General features: G+C 52.1%; 1 protein-coding gene across 1 annotated transcript in view; it reads right to left on the bottom strand.

Annotated features, from left to right (window-relative positions):
• Positions 1-12,821, bottom strand: part of LOC102794763 (semaphorin-6D-like) — a gene marked incomplete at its 3' end in the record, with an annotated part of 32,067 nt that extends 19,246 nt beyond the window's left edge. The window contains exons 1-6 of the mRNA XM_087837059.1: positions 12,701-12,821; positions 6,691-6,905; positions 6,319-6,433; positions 5,260-5,317; positions 3,553-3,609; positions 3,375-3,476 (exon numbers count right to left, since the gene is read on the bottom strand). Coding sequence (XP_087693185.1) covers positions 3,375-3,476; positions 3,553-3,609; positions 5,260-5,317; positions 6,319-6,433; positions 6,691-6,835 — 477 coding nt within the window. The remainder of the gene's footprint in view (positions 1-3,374; positions 3,477-3,552; positions 3,610-5,259; positions 5,318-6,318; positions 6,434-6,690; positions 6,906-12,700) is intronic.
• Positions 12,822-15,558: the final 2,737 nt, after the last annotated feature.

Raw genomic sequence — 15,558 nt, forward strand, 5'->3', positions numbered from 1 at the left:
AAGGCGTTTCCAGGTCCTCGCTAACAAAACTGCTCTTTGCTGTATGATGAAAGCGCCACGTGTCAGAGGTGCCGCCTGCTGAGCTCCTCCCAGGGGAACAGAGCGCTCTGCGAGCTTCGGGTGAGCAGGTTTCCTTCTCACCGCCGGAGGTTTCAAAGCACACAAAGCTTCTGCTAAATGGGGTCATTGGCTGTCAATCAAACCGCAGCGGCACGGCGGCGTGATGGGGAAAAAAAAAGAGCGCAGTTCTGGATTGACACCTGAAATTGTGGCTTTTGTTGTGAAAGTGTCGTTAGGTCTCGACAAGGGGTCCCGATCCATCTGACACTTTCAATTAGGATCCGGGGAACGCCGTCATGTCAACTCTGCGCTCATTAACCCGACGCTGGTGACGGCGGGGGGAGCTGAGAGGATAATGGGCACGGAGAGAACAGACGCACTCAGACACAGAGCGAGTTGTTAGGAAACAGTGACGGGAAACAAAGGCTGCGCTCACTTTATGCGACTGTGGTAATCATCGCAGCAGCACTCAGCAGGAAGCACGGCTCCATTTAATTGACTGGAATTAAAATATTAAACATTTGAAAGTAATAAGTCGCAAAATATCAAAGTGATTACCTTCAGTTCATGTCAGAATGACTCACGTCCAGAAGCAGCAGGATGGCGCTCTCACCACTGAGCTGTGATTGGTCCTTTCATTAGTCCTTCACTCATTATTACACATGGATACACATGCAAACCTGTCTTACTGCTGCACCCGCAACTTTCAAAAAGGCACCACTTTTACTTTGAAGGGGGACACTCTCCGTTTCCTGTTTGCATCCTTTTTCACATTTTACTGCAGCTGATCGAGATTCTGAGGCCCTGTCTCAACATGCGTACTTGTGCGTACTTGTGCGTACTTGTGCGTACTTGCGTTCTCGTGGACTCGTGTACTCGTGATACATCATCAGTCGGAGACCAAGTACTGTTCCAATTCAAAGGACGCATCAAGCCGAGAACCCAAAAAATTCCCGGATGTGTTCTCGCTCCACCCGTTTTATCGAGCATGCATCGGTGGTTACTTGTGTATAGTTGGTACAGCTAAATATCCCAGAATGCATTTCGTCCGACATTGGTCCAACCCCACCCGACACCCAAGCGCCCGACATTGTGCCAACCCCACCCGACACCCAAGCGCCCGACATTGTGCCAACCAAACCAGACACCCAAGCGCCCGACATTGTGCCAACCCCACCCGACACCCAAGCGCCCGACATTGTTCCAACCCCACCCGACACCCAAGCGCCCGACATTGTGCCAACCCCACCCGACACCCAAGCGCCCGACATTGTGCCAACCCCACCCGACACCCAAGCGCCCGACATTGTGCCAACCCCACCCGACACCCAAGCGCCCGACATTGTGCCAACCCCACCCGACACCCAAGCGCCCGACATTGTGCCAACCCCACCCGACACCCAAGCGCCCGACATTGTGCCAACCAAACCCGACACCCAAGCGCCCGACATTGTGCCAACCCCACCCGACACCCAAGCGCCCGACATTGTTCCAACCAAACCCGACACCCAAGCGCCCGACATTGTTCCAACCCCACCCGACACCCAAGCGCCCGACATTGTGCCAACCCCACCCGACACCCAAGCGCCCGACATTGTGCCAACCCCACCCGACACCCAAGCGCCCGACATTGTGCCAACCAAACCCGACACCCAAGCGCCCGACATTGTGCCAACCCCACCCGACACCCAAGCGCCCGACATTGTTCCAACCAAACCCGACACCCAAGCGCCCGACATTGTGCCAACCCCACCCGACACCCAAGCGCCCGACATTGTTCCAACCAAACCCGACACCCAAGCGCCCGACATTGTGCCAACCCCACCCGACACCCAAGCGCCCGACATTGTTCCAACCCCACCCGACACCCAAGCGCCCGACATTGTGCCAACCCCACCCGACACCCAAGCGCCCGACATTGTGCCAACCAAACCAGACACCCAAGCGCCCGACATTGTGCCAACCCCACCCGACACCCAAGCGCCCGACATTGTGCCAACCCCACCCGACACCCAAGCGCCCGACATTGTGCCAACCCCACCCGACACCCAAGCGCCCGACATTGTTCCAACCCCACCCGACACCCAAGCGCCCGACATTGTGCCAACCCCACCCGACACCCAAGCGCCCGACATTGTGCCAACCCCACCCGACACCCAAGCGCCCGACATTGTGCCAACCAAACCCGACACCCAAGCGCCCGACATTGTGCCAACCCCACCCGACACCCAAGCGCCCGACATTGTGCCAACCCCACCCGACACCCAAGCGCCCGACATTGTGCCAACCAAACCCGACACCCAAGCGCCCGACATTGTGCCAACCCCACCCGACACCCAAGCGCCCGACATTGTGCCAACCCCACCCGACACCCAAGCGCCCGACATTGTGCCAACCCCACCCGACACCCAAGCGCCCGACATTGTGCCAACCCCACCCGACACCCAAGCGCCCGACATTGTGCCAACCCCACCCGACATCCACGAGACATAAAACAGCTCGACATCCAAGCGCCCGACATCGTGCAACCCCACCCGACATCCACCCGCTCAGTGATTCCACACTTGAACCTAGAGGCTGATATGAGCCCACTGAGCTGTGACCTCACAGAGAGCTCGCAGCCATAGCCCCTCCCCCTCATAGTTTAGACATATTTTGTATTTTAAGAACTTTCAGAGCTGTTCCTGCTCTTACGGCTCACACAGCTCTACTCTGAGGACTTTCATCCCACACTAAAGTAATTATGTAGTAGATCAAAGTTGCTGTTTTTTGACTGTCTGCTTTAGAAATCTGTTTTTTAAAGTGGATCAACAGCGGGGGACAAACAACAACTTTCTGTTTGAAATTTACAGGACAGTCTGGCCACCGAGCGAGCAGAACGTTTATTTCTTCACTGCAGAGTTTCTTCATCATGTAGGAAACACAGAAACGGCTGGTCTGGTCCAGTGAAGGTCAAAGTGGGCTGTCCATGTAAAGTGGGTTTGATGTCCGTGCAGTATTGTGTGAAAGGATCCGGTGAACACGTCTCATTGGGATGACTTTAATTCAGCCCTCAAACACTCACAAGAAAAAGCTGAAGAGGGGAAAAATGAGCTTGCCTTTAATGATCGACTGTCTCATAATCCACACGCAGCCAAATACGTAAAGAAAATTAATAAAATTAAAGTCTAATTAAGTGCGCGCTCTCTGGGCTGGAGGAACTGCGACACGCTGCAGTGTAAAAGCTATCGAATTTAATATTGAGCTGCAGAAGGAGACACAACGCAGCTGTGAGTTCTTTAAAGCCCCCTCCACGAGCGCGCCCTGAAGCTCACCTTGTAGTTTCGGCAGGTCGGGTTGAAGGCGTTGGTCCCGCAGGCAAACAGCGTCTCGTCGTTTCGAGGCACCAACACCTTCACGTAGTTGTAGCACTCGTCCTGGAACACAAAGGCAGAGTTAGAACTGTGAGGAAAGCTGACGGAGCTGCAGAAGCAGAGGTGGAGGTGAACTCACGCTGTTCTTCCCTCTGACCGTGCACTTGCTGACGTCGTTGGACTTCCACGTCAGCTTCTGAAACAGGAAGAGCAAAGTGAGGGCGTGATTTCCTCAGCATGTGGGGGACAGAGGTTTGATTAGACGTGAACGAGGAGGCGGAGCAACAGCTCACACACACAACCTCCGTCTCAACCCCAACACCAAACAGCCACCTTTTCACGCTCTCCATCAGCACCGACGTTCTACGCCTGAGACCTGCTAAAATAACCCAGCATGCTTCATTCTCAGCTGCTGAGTCATCGCGACCTATTTGGGCTGATTTGGGTTTTAAAATAGAAACAGGACGCCTCAGCGTGCAGCCTCGCAGCGAGCACCATTTCACTCACGCTCAGCGTGCATCAGAGGCAGCGTCAACAGGTCTGATACCACGCCAGAAAATGTAAACACGCCTACAGATAACCTCGACAGACAAAAGCCCAGCCTGCAGCTTGAAAGAGGCGGGGCTACAGCGCCTGTAAAGCGTATTGACCCTTTTATTCATGTTGGATTTAAAGAAATGGGATTAGATCCCAGCGGGATACAGATTATTCCCGTCTCTCCCCTAAAAGAACAGATGTGGGCGCCGTGGTAAAACGTGCTAAACCCGACGAGAACACGAGGCCATAATTGCAGATTAAAGCGCACACAGACCAGCGTGGTCCTCGCCGTGCCGCTCAGGTCGGAGCACTGATAACGAGAGTAACAGCTCACATCAAAGAGCTGCCGCCGCCCGCCGTCCCACAATGCACCGGGAGGCCCATTACCGCGAGGAGCCCCCGTAACCTCTTCTCTTTGATCAGGAGGACGTGTGCAGATCAAAGGAAGCGCGGCCTTTGTGCGTCACGCACAGTGTTGTTGTGCGCGCTGATATTTACAGCGAGCACCGTGAGCAGACGCCCACTCGCTCAGCAGCAGGTCCACGCAGACACCCGTCAGCACCACAGGCTGCAGCGAGCAGCGCGGCACGCTGACATCATCGCTGACGGAGGAGAAGGAAACATCTCCGGTTTCTGTCTGCCCAACAGAACAGGAGCATCTCTCACCTCCACCTGGCTCCTCTCTCACGCTGGAGGACATTTTGGCGTCCAGGTGGAGGGTTATCGTGACGATAACCCTCCACCTGGACGCCAAAATGTCCAGCCTGACACTAACTTTTCTTTCTTGGCTTTTAAAACGACGAGCTGCAGCGACGGGAGGAGGAGGGAGCTCGAAGCAGAACATTTTTCTGGACCAGTTCACTCTTTTTGTTTCACACGACGCTGCTGGCGATGCTCTTCCACACCCACTGTGACGTGGAGTGCCACAGAGGTCTATCCTCGGTCCCCTCCCTTTAACCCTGCATGGACAGGGCCAGCTGTGACAGGGCGTCCAGCGTGGTGACGTGCACTGAACCCCACGCTCTGACGTGATGTTGTGATGTGACGCACGTGTAAGAACCTCCTTTAGCTTCTAGGAATCCTGTCAGCGAGCTGCTCCGAGGTCGGCTCAGCTTCCACAGCCTCGGTCCGATGTCTTACACCTCAAACACACCTCACAGCTCCGACTGCCTTCACGTGCACTCACAGATCGTTGCATTTGTCTCTGAACATTTTATCCTAAGACTGCGTGTGAGGAACGCTCGGCGGCGACACCCTGACAACCCCACGCAGCCATGCCGTTGTGTGTTTACCGAGCGATCGCACTCACCAGCTGTGGGACGAACTCCCCCGAAGCCGTCGTCAGGTTGACTGCGAACACGTGATCCCTGCGGAGGTCAAAGCACAGAGTCAGCCTCAGCGATGATGCACTTCCTATCAGGAACACTGACAGCTGTTCATTATTGATTTTGCTGTTGATTCTGTTTCTGATAAAACATATTCAGTGATGAAGTCTCGACCGCTCTCAGGCCCTCTTCAAAGACTCGCCCCAGATCCTTGCGTGCTCGCCGTGTCCTAAAAACACGGATCCTCATGTATGTGCTCTGCCCCACGGTGAGGGATCTTAACAATACTCAAGCTCCAAAGGGCTATTGTGATACTCCAAAAAACTGACGTAAGAACTTCTGTCGCACTTTCTACAAAGACCTGCTGCGTGGCACAAAGTCCTCGTGACTTCATGGCTGAATGTTTTAATGAGCAAACTAACAGCGAAGCTAAACGTCAGCCGGGCAGGCTGGAACCATCCGGAGGCCAAAGTACGTCCGATGGTCACTTCCTGTTTCCAGAAATATTCATTCTGCTGTTTATGTGACAAACGGGAACCAAGATCCTCTCAGAGTGCAGCAGGAAACACTGGCAGACGTTCACCTGGGTAAAGGTACGTTCATGGTCACGAGTCATTCCTGACTGTTGCTCTCTGAGCTGGATTTGATTTTCAGGATCAACAATAAAACCAGTTTATGGACAGAAAACGTGAAAAATGTCTCTTTGATTTCCAGCCTCAGGTTTAAACTGACAGGAACATCAAATCATCATTTAAAGAGACTAAAACGATTTAGAGCCAATAGGAACACTTTGATGTTCACGTTGAGCCAGCTGACGACTCACTGCTGCAGTGCAGCGTGCAGCTACGGGAAACTCGCTATCGTTCTTGGGATATTTATGCTGCATTATGTCAATAAAGCAGAGCCTGTGGGCGTGTCCAGACGGCAAAATCATCTTTGATGATGTCACTAAAAACATGTATGTCCTCACAGGTCACGTTTACTAGTTTACTGCTGAAAACACACAAGTGTGCGTGCATGTGCGTGCGTGCGTGCGTGCCGACCTCGCTGCGATGTACAGCACGTGGTTGATCCGTAGCATCCTCTGGAAGTCCAGCCCCAGCCTCAGCGTGTCGTTGTCCTGCAGCAAACCCTGAAACCCCGGGTACTGAAAGGACTCTGTAAACGCACAAAAACATGAACGTGTGTGTGTGTGTGTGTGTGTGTGTGTGTGTGTGTGTGTGTGTGTGTGTGTGTGTGTGTGTGTGTGTGTGTGGAGAGCATGCTCACAAATGTGGGTGTGGTCAGTTAAATCAGAACAAACAGGAACACAGCAGAGATAAATTGTCTCCGTCCAATCAGATGAAGGAACGGTTGCTATAGCGATGTGAAACGACCACAGCGGGACGACATCATCACCATCGCGCGATACTCACGCTCAGAGCTGACCACGCTGATCGGCTCCAGGTCTTTGGGGAAGGGCGTGGTTGAAGCTGACTCAGCCGGCAACCAGGAAGTGAGCAGCAGCAGCAGCAGCAGGGTTGGGGGTCGCCATGGCGACAGCCAACAGGTCAGGGCCATTGCGAGGAAAGAAATGGAAGGAGGAGGGGGCGGTGGGACGGTGATGTCAGCAGGTCATGGCGGACGTCAGCTGTCAGGAGAAAGACACAGAAAGAGGTGAAGGTTAGACAGAGAGGTCAGAGTTCACCGTCTTAGGAGCTCTTCTATGTTGTGCCATGGAACAACATAGAAGAGCAAAGAAGGCAGTTCAAAAAAGCCCCCTCCGACAGCCAAACCCATCTGCTCTCTGATTGGATAGTTACATTTGTGATTGACATGACATTGACCAATCAGATGAAAGGAAGAAAAATAGGGTCAAAAGTCGTACTTGTAACTTGCAGGGTTTTTTTTGGCTAAGTCCACACACAAATCTTTTTTACAAGTACAAAATATTTATGACCACATTTTGAGCCCATACTAATGTTCACATGTTGGACAGAGAGGACAGATGGTTTGAAAGAGGAGTGAAAGAAGCATCTATGTCCACTGTGAGCGACCATCTTTGAACAGAGGCGGTGGTTTACGACACCAACTTCCCAGACGCCTTAACGCCCACTCACATCCTGGGCCATCTGACCTCAGGAATCACATGATAGGGTGGGGCCAGGTTTCACAATGAGCTCACCTGAAACCCTGGCTGATTGTGGCTGATCTACCTAATCATGTGACTAGAGGATCATCAGGCGGTCCTTTTGTCCCTCGTTGGGGGGAAACTCCCACTAGGTTTAAATCTGGGACTCTCCACCATTTGACCTTAGAACTGAAGAAGCTTCTCGGATGAAGGTGAAACGTCTTCAAGCAACTTAAAGAAGTCCAGACGCTTTTCTTTGCAAGCTCCTTAGACTACGATGACCTGGATGACTGAGAACCTTCACAGACACCTGTCAGAGTTCACCGCTCTTCAGCCACATCTATAAATCCTGAGGATTAGCATATCACTCAGCCGTTAGCCGCGCAGTCACCCGACGGGCGTCAAACCTGCGATCGATTCTGGCCGTCAGCACATTAACACAGAGCACTCATAGCTGCACAGGTGTGCCGTGTTCACACCACCCACACCTGCACGGACACAGGGACCAGTCCAGAGTCAGTGCACTGTTGCCTGCTCGTTTGTTGACTTGTTATCAGGCGCTGTAATGTTCAGTCGTTAGCAGAGCGCCCAGCGAGGCTGCATGAGCAGTAACTCCAACCTTCTCTGTTCCTTTTCTCCTCCGCTGCTTCGTGGACAGCGGTTCGTCTGCGTCTGAAACAAGCTGTTTTAGCCCCTCCCCTTTAACAGCTTGCTTCTGATTGGGTTCCCTTGTAAACAGCAGGTTTGACCAGTAGGTGGGCGGAGCTTTTCTGTCCTCACCAGGATATTCCCTCTCTGTGACATCACACAGCTCCCAGAGTATTCTGTTATTTTTTATTATCCACCTGTCCACCTGTATGCTCACGACCGATCAAACACTGCAGCAGATATTTTTCTGTGTTTTTAATTCAGATAACAGGAGCATCTGTTCTCTGATGTTCTCTGATGTTCTCTGATGTTCTCTGATCTCCTGAAGGCCCCACAGTCCCACTGTGTGTGTGAGTGCCTGTTTACATACGGTTGTGGGGACCAACAGTCACTAATGAGGACAAAAATGCTCGTCCTCATGAGTTTGAAGACATTTTTTAGACTCAAAATGTGGTTTTAGTGTCAGGGTTACAGCTAGGCTCAGGGTTATGGTAAGCAGCAAGAAAGCAGTATGTCAATTAGATGTCCTCACTAAGACATAAAAACGAGAATGTGTGTGTTTGTGTGCTGCAGGTCAATAGGAGCTGATGTTGCCGAGGGCGCCCCCTGTAGGCAAGCCCCTCCTCAGCTCGCTGGTGTCACAGTGAGCGAGCATGAAGGTGAACGCTCTCCTCTCCCTCACCTCACACCTGACAAATGAAAGGTGGAGGAGGCGGTCCCAGAGGTGACGAGTCCACTCCTCCTCCTCTTTATTCGCTGGCCTAGAAATGGAGGAGAGTGAAGGAGGCGTCACTCCCTCCTCCAGTTTTGGATCTGAAAATATCACTTTTCTTCCTCCTCATCAGACACATGATGGAGGCCGCTGGTGCCAACACCTTCCTCCTCTCCATTACAAGGTGTGAGGAGGAGGCAGGCGGTGGAACGCGGAGGAGTCTGAGCATGCCCACAAACTGCTCCCCGAGGAGCGAGCGCGTCGCCATGGTCACATACGGCTCACCGTTTCTGGTCATTTCCAACATGGCTGCCATGTAATCAGCCCTGATCTGAGGAAAGCTGATAGAATGATCACTGCGTGCATTAGTGCTTCGAGCACCAGGCCACGCCCCCCACATGCTGCAGGATGACAGGCTGAGACAGGAGGAGGTGGCGACCTGCAGCCGGGAGCGCCGGTGATGAAACGGGTTCAACTGACCAATCAGATTCACGTTCAGTCAGAGATCGGAGCTCAGAGCAGCCAATCCAAAGTCAGGAACTCTGAGGCACGACAACCCAAAACCACGACGCAGGACAGACGTGTGCGACTGCAGAGGACGGCGATGTGTTCAGGGACCTGTGCATCACAGGGGACACATCAGCTCCAACACAAGCACTGTTGCTACAGACATGTGGCGAGAGCGGCTCGCTGCTACAGTGAAAACACCAGCAGCTGATCCAGACGTTATCCTCCGCCCTGCACTACAGGCAGCTGCATCAAACACATCCACACGCATGTATTCTGGCACCATCAGCCCTACACGATCACACGAACAGGCATTTCCTCTGAAATCAACACGAGTCAAACAGCAGCAGGTAAAAAAGCTCAACATCACAAAAGATCAAAGACGTGAAGAACAGACAGGAAGTCCCAGAGTGGGAGGACGATGTGTGTCCACTCAGGACGCCGGTCATCTCTGCAGCTCTGCCCAGCTGCTTTATGGGACTGACACTTACATTAGGAGGAGCCCGGCTCAGTCTAATCTCTGGGAGCTGTACCCAGCCCAGGGGACAGCTGGGGCCAAGTAGGGGCTGGTCAATTTCAGGACTTGTCCAGGTGTGTCTTTGGGAGATGATCAGGTGTGTGTGTGTGTGTGTGTGTGTGTGTGTGTGTGATTCCTTAAATCATTAGTTTGCTGCTCAGAGACAAAGAAGCCTCATTCAGTGAGACAAGCCTGAGACACATGGCCTGGTCTAATGGGGGATTAATAAAGTTTTATTTAATCTAATAATTTTGATCTCAGCCAAACTGATTTACTCAGGAACAAATAAAACACAGAAAAAAGCCCAACAATAACATTTTTAAGTTATCTAAGCGACTTATATATCATGTTTAACCTGAGGAGCAAAAGACAGCGGTGGGTCTGAAAACGATGAAGCCGGGGGTCCGCTGCTCTCGCCAGCTCGAGTGACCCTTGAACCCCCCCGGCTCGCTATCGAGCTGGTGGGTAACAGACGTCTCCGAAAACACCGGCGCAGTTTTGCAAATATGCGATATCTTGATAAACAGAGCAGATATTTGATGTTTACACAGATTCTCGCCTGAAAATATGTAAAAAGTTTATTTTGTGACCCAGAAAGATTAATAAGAGTAATTTTAAAACTCAGTAGCGGCCGCCATTGTTGGAAACCGAAACTGGCTGGACTACGCTATGAATTCTGGGATATGGTGGGCCACGAAGGACACACCCGACCCATCCTTCAAATTCGGGGAAATGAAGGACGCATTTGAAGGAGTCGACGAATTGGGACAGCCTTCGTCGCGTCGCTGTGACGTAATCGGCCTTCAAATGCGGCCTCGGGAGGAAGCAGCCGACGTTTTGGGACACAGCTACAGACTGGGAGGTCGGGTTCTGGCAGACAGCAGCTACCTGTCAGTCAGAGAGGCCACGCCCCCGTAACGATGGTGTTGAGTATTTGTGACATCCCCTAAATGTCACATGACCTCTGAGCACTGATAAACATAAACGTTCGGTCTGCTGTGGTCGCTTCCAGCGCCACATCTGTCCGTGACGCAGGACGGAAACCATGGCGGCGCGCTGTGACTGCTGGTAATTAGGCAACATTTCCTGCTGGGTGCAGGTATCAAGGAAACAGCAGCTCCTCTGTGAAGAAGCAGACAGGAGCACAAATGAGAGCTGCTTTCATCTCATCCAGTGAATCAGCCTCAGCTCATCACCATCAGCTGTGCCGCCGCCGCCGGCGCCGCCTCCAGCCGTTTAAACGCGTCGATATCGGCCAACAGGAGCCGTTTAAGGAGGACCTGCTTCTAACCCTGCACCCCCTGACTCCACAGGGCCCCTCCGTCAGGTGCTGGTCTGGACTTCACCTCCACCCGTGTGATCCAAGCCCCGTCCTGCTGTCTGGATCGTCGTCCTCGGGGCACATGACCTTTCACACTCGTGCACACTGATTTACACAAAGACCACATTCAGATCTGATCTGGTTCAGCGGCGTCCCGTCTGACTGATTACACATGGGCTGATCGATACGCCGCGGCGCTGCGAGGGAGCGAACACGCTAACGTGAACATGCCAGTGCTCCCCGACACAGCGGCGCACAGCTTCAAGTGTCCATCAGCAGCTCGCAGGCTTGTTAGTGACGCTGACACTGTGTGACGTGGGTGTTAGATCAACTTGCTCCACCCACATTAACCCCACTCTGAACACCGACGTCTGAGAGCGCTCAGACTGATGTTGGTGATGTCACAGCGCGCTGACCCGGCCTCAGATTCAGCTCGACCTTCATGACGGTCAGTGGAAGGAAGCTGATGTCATTTCTGATATTTGAACAGCAGCCAATCAGATTTTTTCACAGTTATATTTGGATTTGGTCACAGAATCCATCTTTACTTTACAGTCTGTGTTCCTCGAGTCAGCTGAGCTGTGCTGCGCTCACGGAGACAGGAGATAGGAATCAGCTGCTGACAGCTTCCTGTTTGTGCGCCCATAAATCACCAGTCAGCCGGCCCGAGCGGCGGCTCACCTCTGTGGCCCGGTGACGCAGGATGAACCATCAGAACCACCAAAGAGTTTTCAGTGAGACTGGTATCACTGGGGTGAGTGTGCGTGTGTGTGTGAGTGTGTGTGTGTGTGTCTGTGTGTAGTGAAGTACCATCCCGTAGAGCAGGGTAACTGAGAATCGTGTAAAGCAGACGATGGAGGCTGAATGGAGGTTGGTTGTTGGAGGCTCCGCCCCCTTGGGCCTGTGACTGTGTGTTGCATTAATGTACGGCGTGTGCAGCGAGCTCACAGCTAATCCACGCTGTAATCGATCTGCAGGCCTCAGATTTGGGCGGCACGGTGACACGTCTGTTAAGCTCTGTGAAATCCTGATGTCACGGCGCCTGAAATCGGCTCTTTGTGTTCTCCTCTCATTTGATGCACGCCGGGAACACGAGGGGAAGCTCGCCAAGCAGCTCCTGGCTCCGGTACAGATCTGCTTCCTATGATTTTGGAGGTGCTGGAAAGAGCCACGAGTGGCTGTTACATCCTCCATGTCTTGAACACAGATACACAAAGAGAAGCGTTTGGCATCGAGCTTCCTGCCGTCTGTGAGCGACAGGACTGGACTGATGCTTCATCTCTGCTCATCTTCATCATTACAAACAGACTGTAGATGATGATGATGACACGACGGAGGAAGGCTCTGGACTGTTTTTATAATGTTGTATATCTGTTGGTGGACCGCAGACACACCGTGTGACGTGAATCATGAAAACTGTCACATGCGAGTTTCATGTGATGAAGCTGCATGCAGAGGACTGACAGTCACAGAGCTCTGATTAAATGAAAGGCTGCAAATGTGAGCAGACACTTAGAGCTCAGCACTGAGTCAGCCTGTCGCATGATTGGCTGGCAGCAAGCGAGCTTCAGAGGAACATTAGCGTGGTTCTGAAGGGTGACCATACTTACATCTTTACAGAGTGAAAATCTGCTGCGACGGACAGGTGAAGCCTCTGGATGCTCAAGTGACAGCAGCAGAAGTCAGGAGGCGGGGGTGCACCCCCTCAGACGTCCTGCAACAGCAAAACGATAAAGTTTAAAAGGACCAAAACATTTGTGCTTCAAGCTTTGAGCAAACATGACGAGCTGCTTTTAACAGTCTCTGTGGTGTTTTGATTGCTGACGCCTCATCAGGACGGAGCTTTGGCTGTGTACCATGGACCAGCCCAACATATCAACCAATCACAAGAGAGGAAAGTGAACCACAGCTTAATGACCAATCAGTGCAGCTTGCTGTATGAAGACATCCTGACATTAAAATTATTGCCAGCTTGGAATAAAAACACTCACAAACACTTTCCTGAAACCTGCAGGTCAACACACAAAGTACCTGCAACACACCAACAACACGCCTGCAACACAACTGAACACACGTGCAACACCTGTCACACAACAAAAACACACGAGAGACACGCCTGCAACACACCTGTCAAATGACTGCAGCACACCAACAACACGCCTGCAACACAACTGAAACACACGTGCAACATGTCGACAACGCACTTGTAATGCACCTCCAACACATGTTGAACACACCAACAACACATGTGCAACACAACTGAAACAACCCAGGAACACGCCTGCAACACATGTTAATCAAACCAGCAACATGCCAACAACACCCCTGCAACACACCGTAACCACACCTGCAACACACCTCTAACATGACTCCAACACAAGTGACCTGTCAAATGACTGCAGCACACCAACAACACGCCTGCTACACGCCTGAACACACGTGCAACACCTGTCACACGACAAAAAAACACGAGAGACACGCCTGCAACACGCCTGTCATATGACTGCAGCACACCAGAAACTCGACTGCAACACGCCTGCAACACGCCTGTCATATGACTGTAACACACCAGAAACACGACTGCAACATGCCTGTCAAATGACTGCAACACACCAACAACACGCCTGCTACACGCCTGAACACACGTGCAACACCTGTCACACGACAAAAAAACACGAGAGACACGCCTGCAACACGCCTGTCATATGACTGCAGCACACCAGAAACTCGACTGCTACACGCCTGAAACACACCTGTCAAATGACTGTAACACACCAGAAACACGACTGCAACATGCCTGTCAAATGACTGCAACACACCAACAACACGCCTGCAACACGCCTGCAACACGCCTGTCAAATGACTGCAACACACCAACAACACGCCTGCTACACGCCTGCAACATGACTGAAACACCCCAGAAACACGCCTGCAACACGTCTGTCATACGACTGAAACACGACTGCAACACGCCTGAAACACACCTGCAACACACCTCTAACATGACTCCAACACAAGTGAAGCACACCGGCAACACACCTGTCACACGACAAAAAAACACGAGACACGCCTGCAACACGCCTGTCATATGACTGCAGCACACCAGAAACTCGACTGCAACACGCCTGCAACACACCTGTCACAAGGCTGAAATACCCCAGAAACACGCCTGCAACATGCCTGTCATATGACTGCAACACCCCATAAACACGCCTGCAACACGACTGAAACACACCAGAAACACGTCGGCAACACGCCTGTCAAATGACTGCAACACACCAACAAAACGCCTGCTACACGCCTGAAACACGCCTGCAACACACCGTAACCACACCTGCAACACACCTCTAACATGACTCCAACACAAGTGACCTGTCAAATGACTGCAGCACACCAGAAACAACTGCAACACGCCTGCAACACACCTGTCAAATGACTGCAGCACACCAGAAACAACTGCAACACGCCTGCAACACACCTGTCAAATGACTGCAACACACCAACAACACGCCTGCTACACGCCTGAAACACGCCTGCAACACGTCTGCAACACAACTGAAACACACGTGCAACATGTCGACAACGCACTTGTAATACACCTCCAACACATCTTGAACACACCAACAACACAACAACAACTGAAACACGCCTGCAACATGCCTGCAACATGACTGAAACACCCCAGAAACACGCCTGCAACATGCCTGCAACATGCCTGCAACATGACTGAAACACCCCAGAAACACGCCTGCAACATACCAGATACACGACTGCAACACGCCTGCAACATGACTGAAACACCCCTGAAACACGCCTGCAACACACCAGAAACACGACTGCAACACGCCTGCAACATGACTGAAACACCCCAGAAACACGCCTGCAACACGTCTGTCATACGACTGAAACACCCCAGAAACACGCCTGCAACATGCCTGAAACACATCTGCAACACGACTGAAACACATCTGCAACACACCAGAAACACGACTGCAACACGCCTGCTACACGCCTGAAACATGCCTGCAACACCCCAGAAACACTACTGCAACACGCCTGAAACACCCCAGAAACACTACTGCAACACGCCTGCAACATGACTGAAACACCCCAGAAACACGACTGAAACACCCCAGAAACACGACTGAAACACCCCAGAAACACGCCTGAAACACGCCTGTCATACGACTGAAACACACCAGAAACACGACTGCAACACACCAGAAACACGACTGCAACACACCAGAAACACGACTGCAACACACCAGAAACACGACTGCAACACACCAGAAACACGACTGCAACACGTCTGCAACACGCCTGCCATATGACTGCAACACACCAGAAACACGACTGCAACACACCAGAAACACGACTGCAACACGTCTGCAACACGCCTGCCATATGACTGCAACACGCCTGCCATATGACTGCAACACGCCTGCCATATGACTGCAACACGCCTGTC

Source organism: Neolamprologus brichardi, unplaced genomic scaffold (genome assembly GCF_056152115.1).
Source record: "Neolamprologus brichardi isolate AB-2024 unplaced genomic scaffold, ASM5615211v1 NODE_ptg000084l+_length_38058_cov_1, whole genome shotgun sequence".
Classification (NCBI taxonomy): domain Eukaryota; kingdom Metazoa; phylum Chordata; class Actinopteri; order Cichliformes; family Cichlidae; genus Neolamprologus; species Neolamprologus brichardi.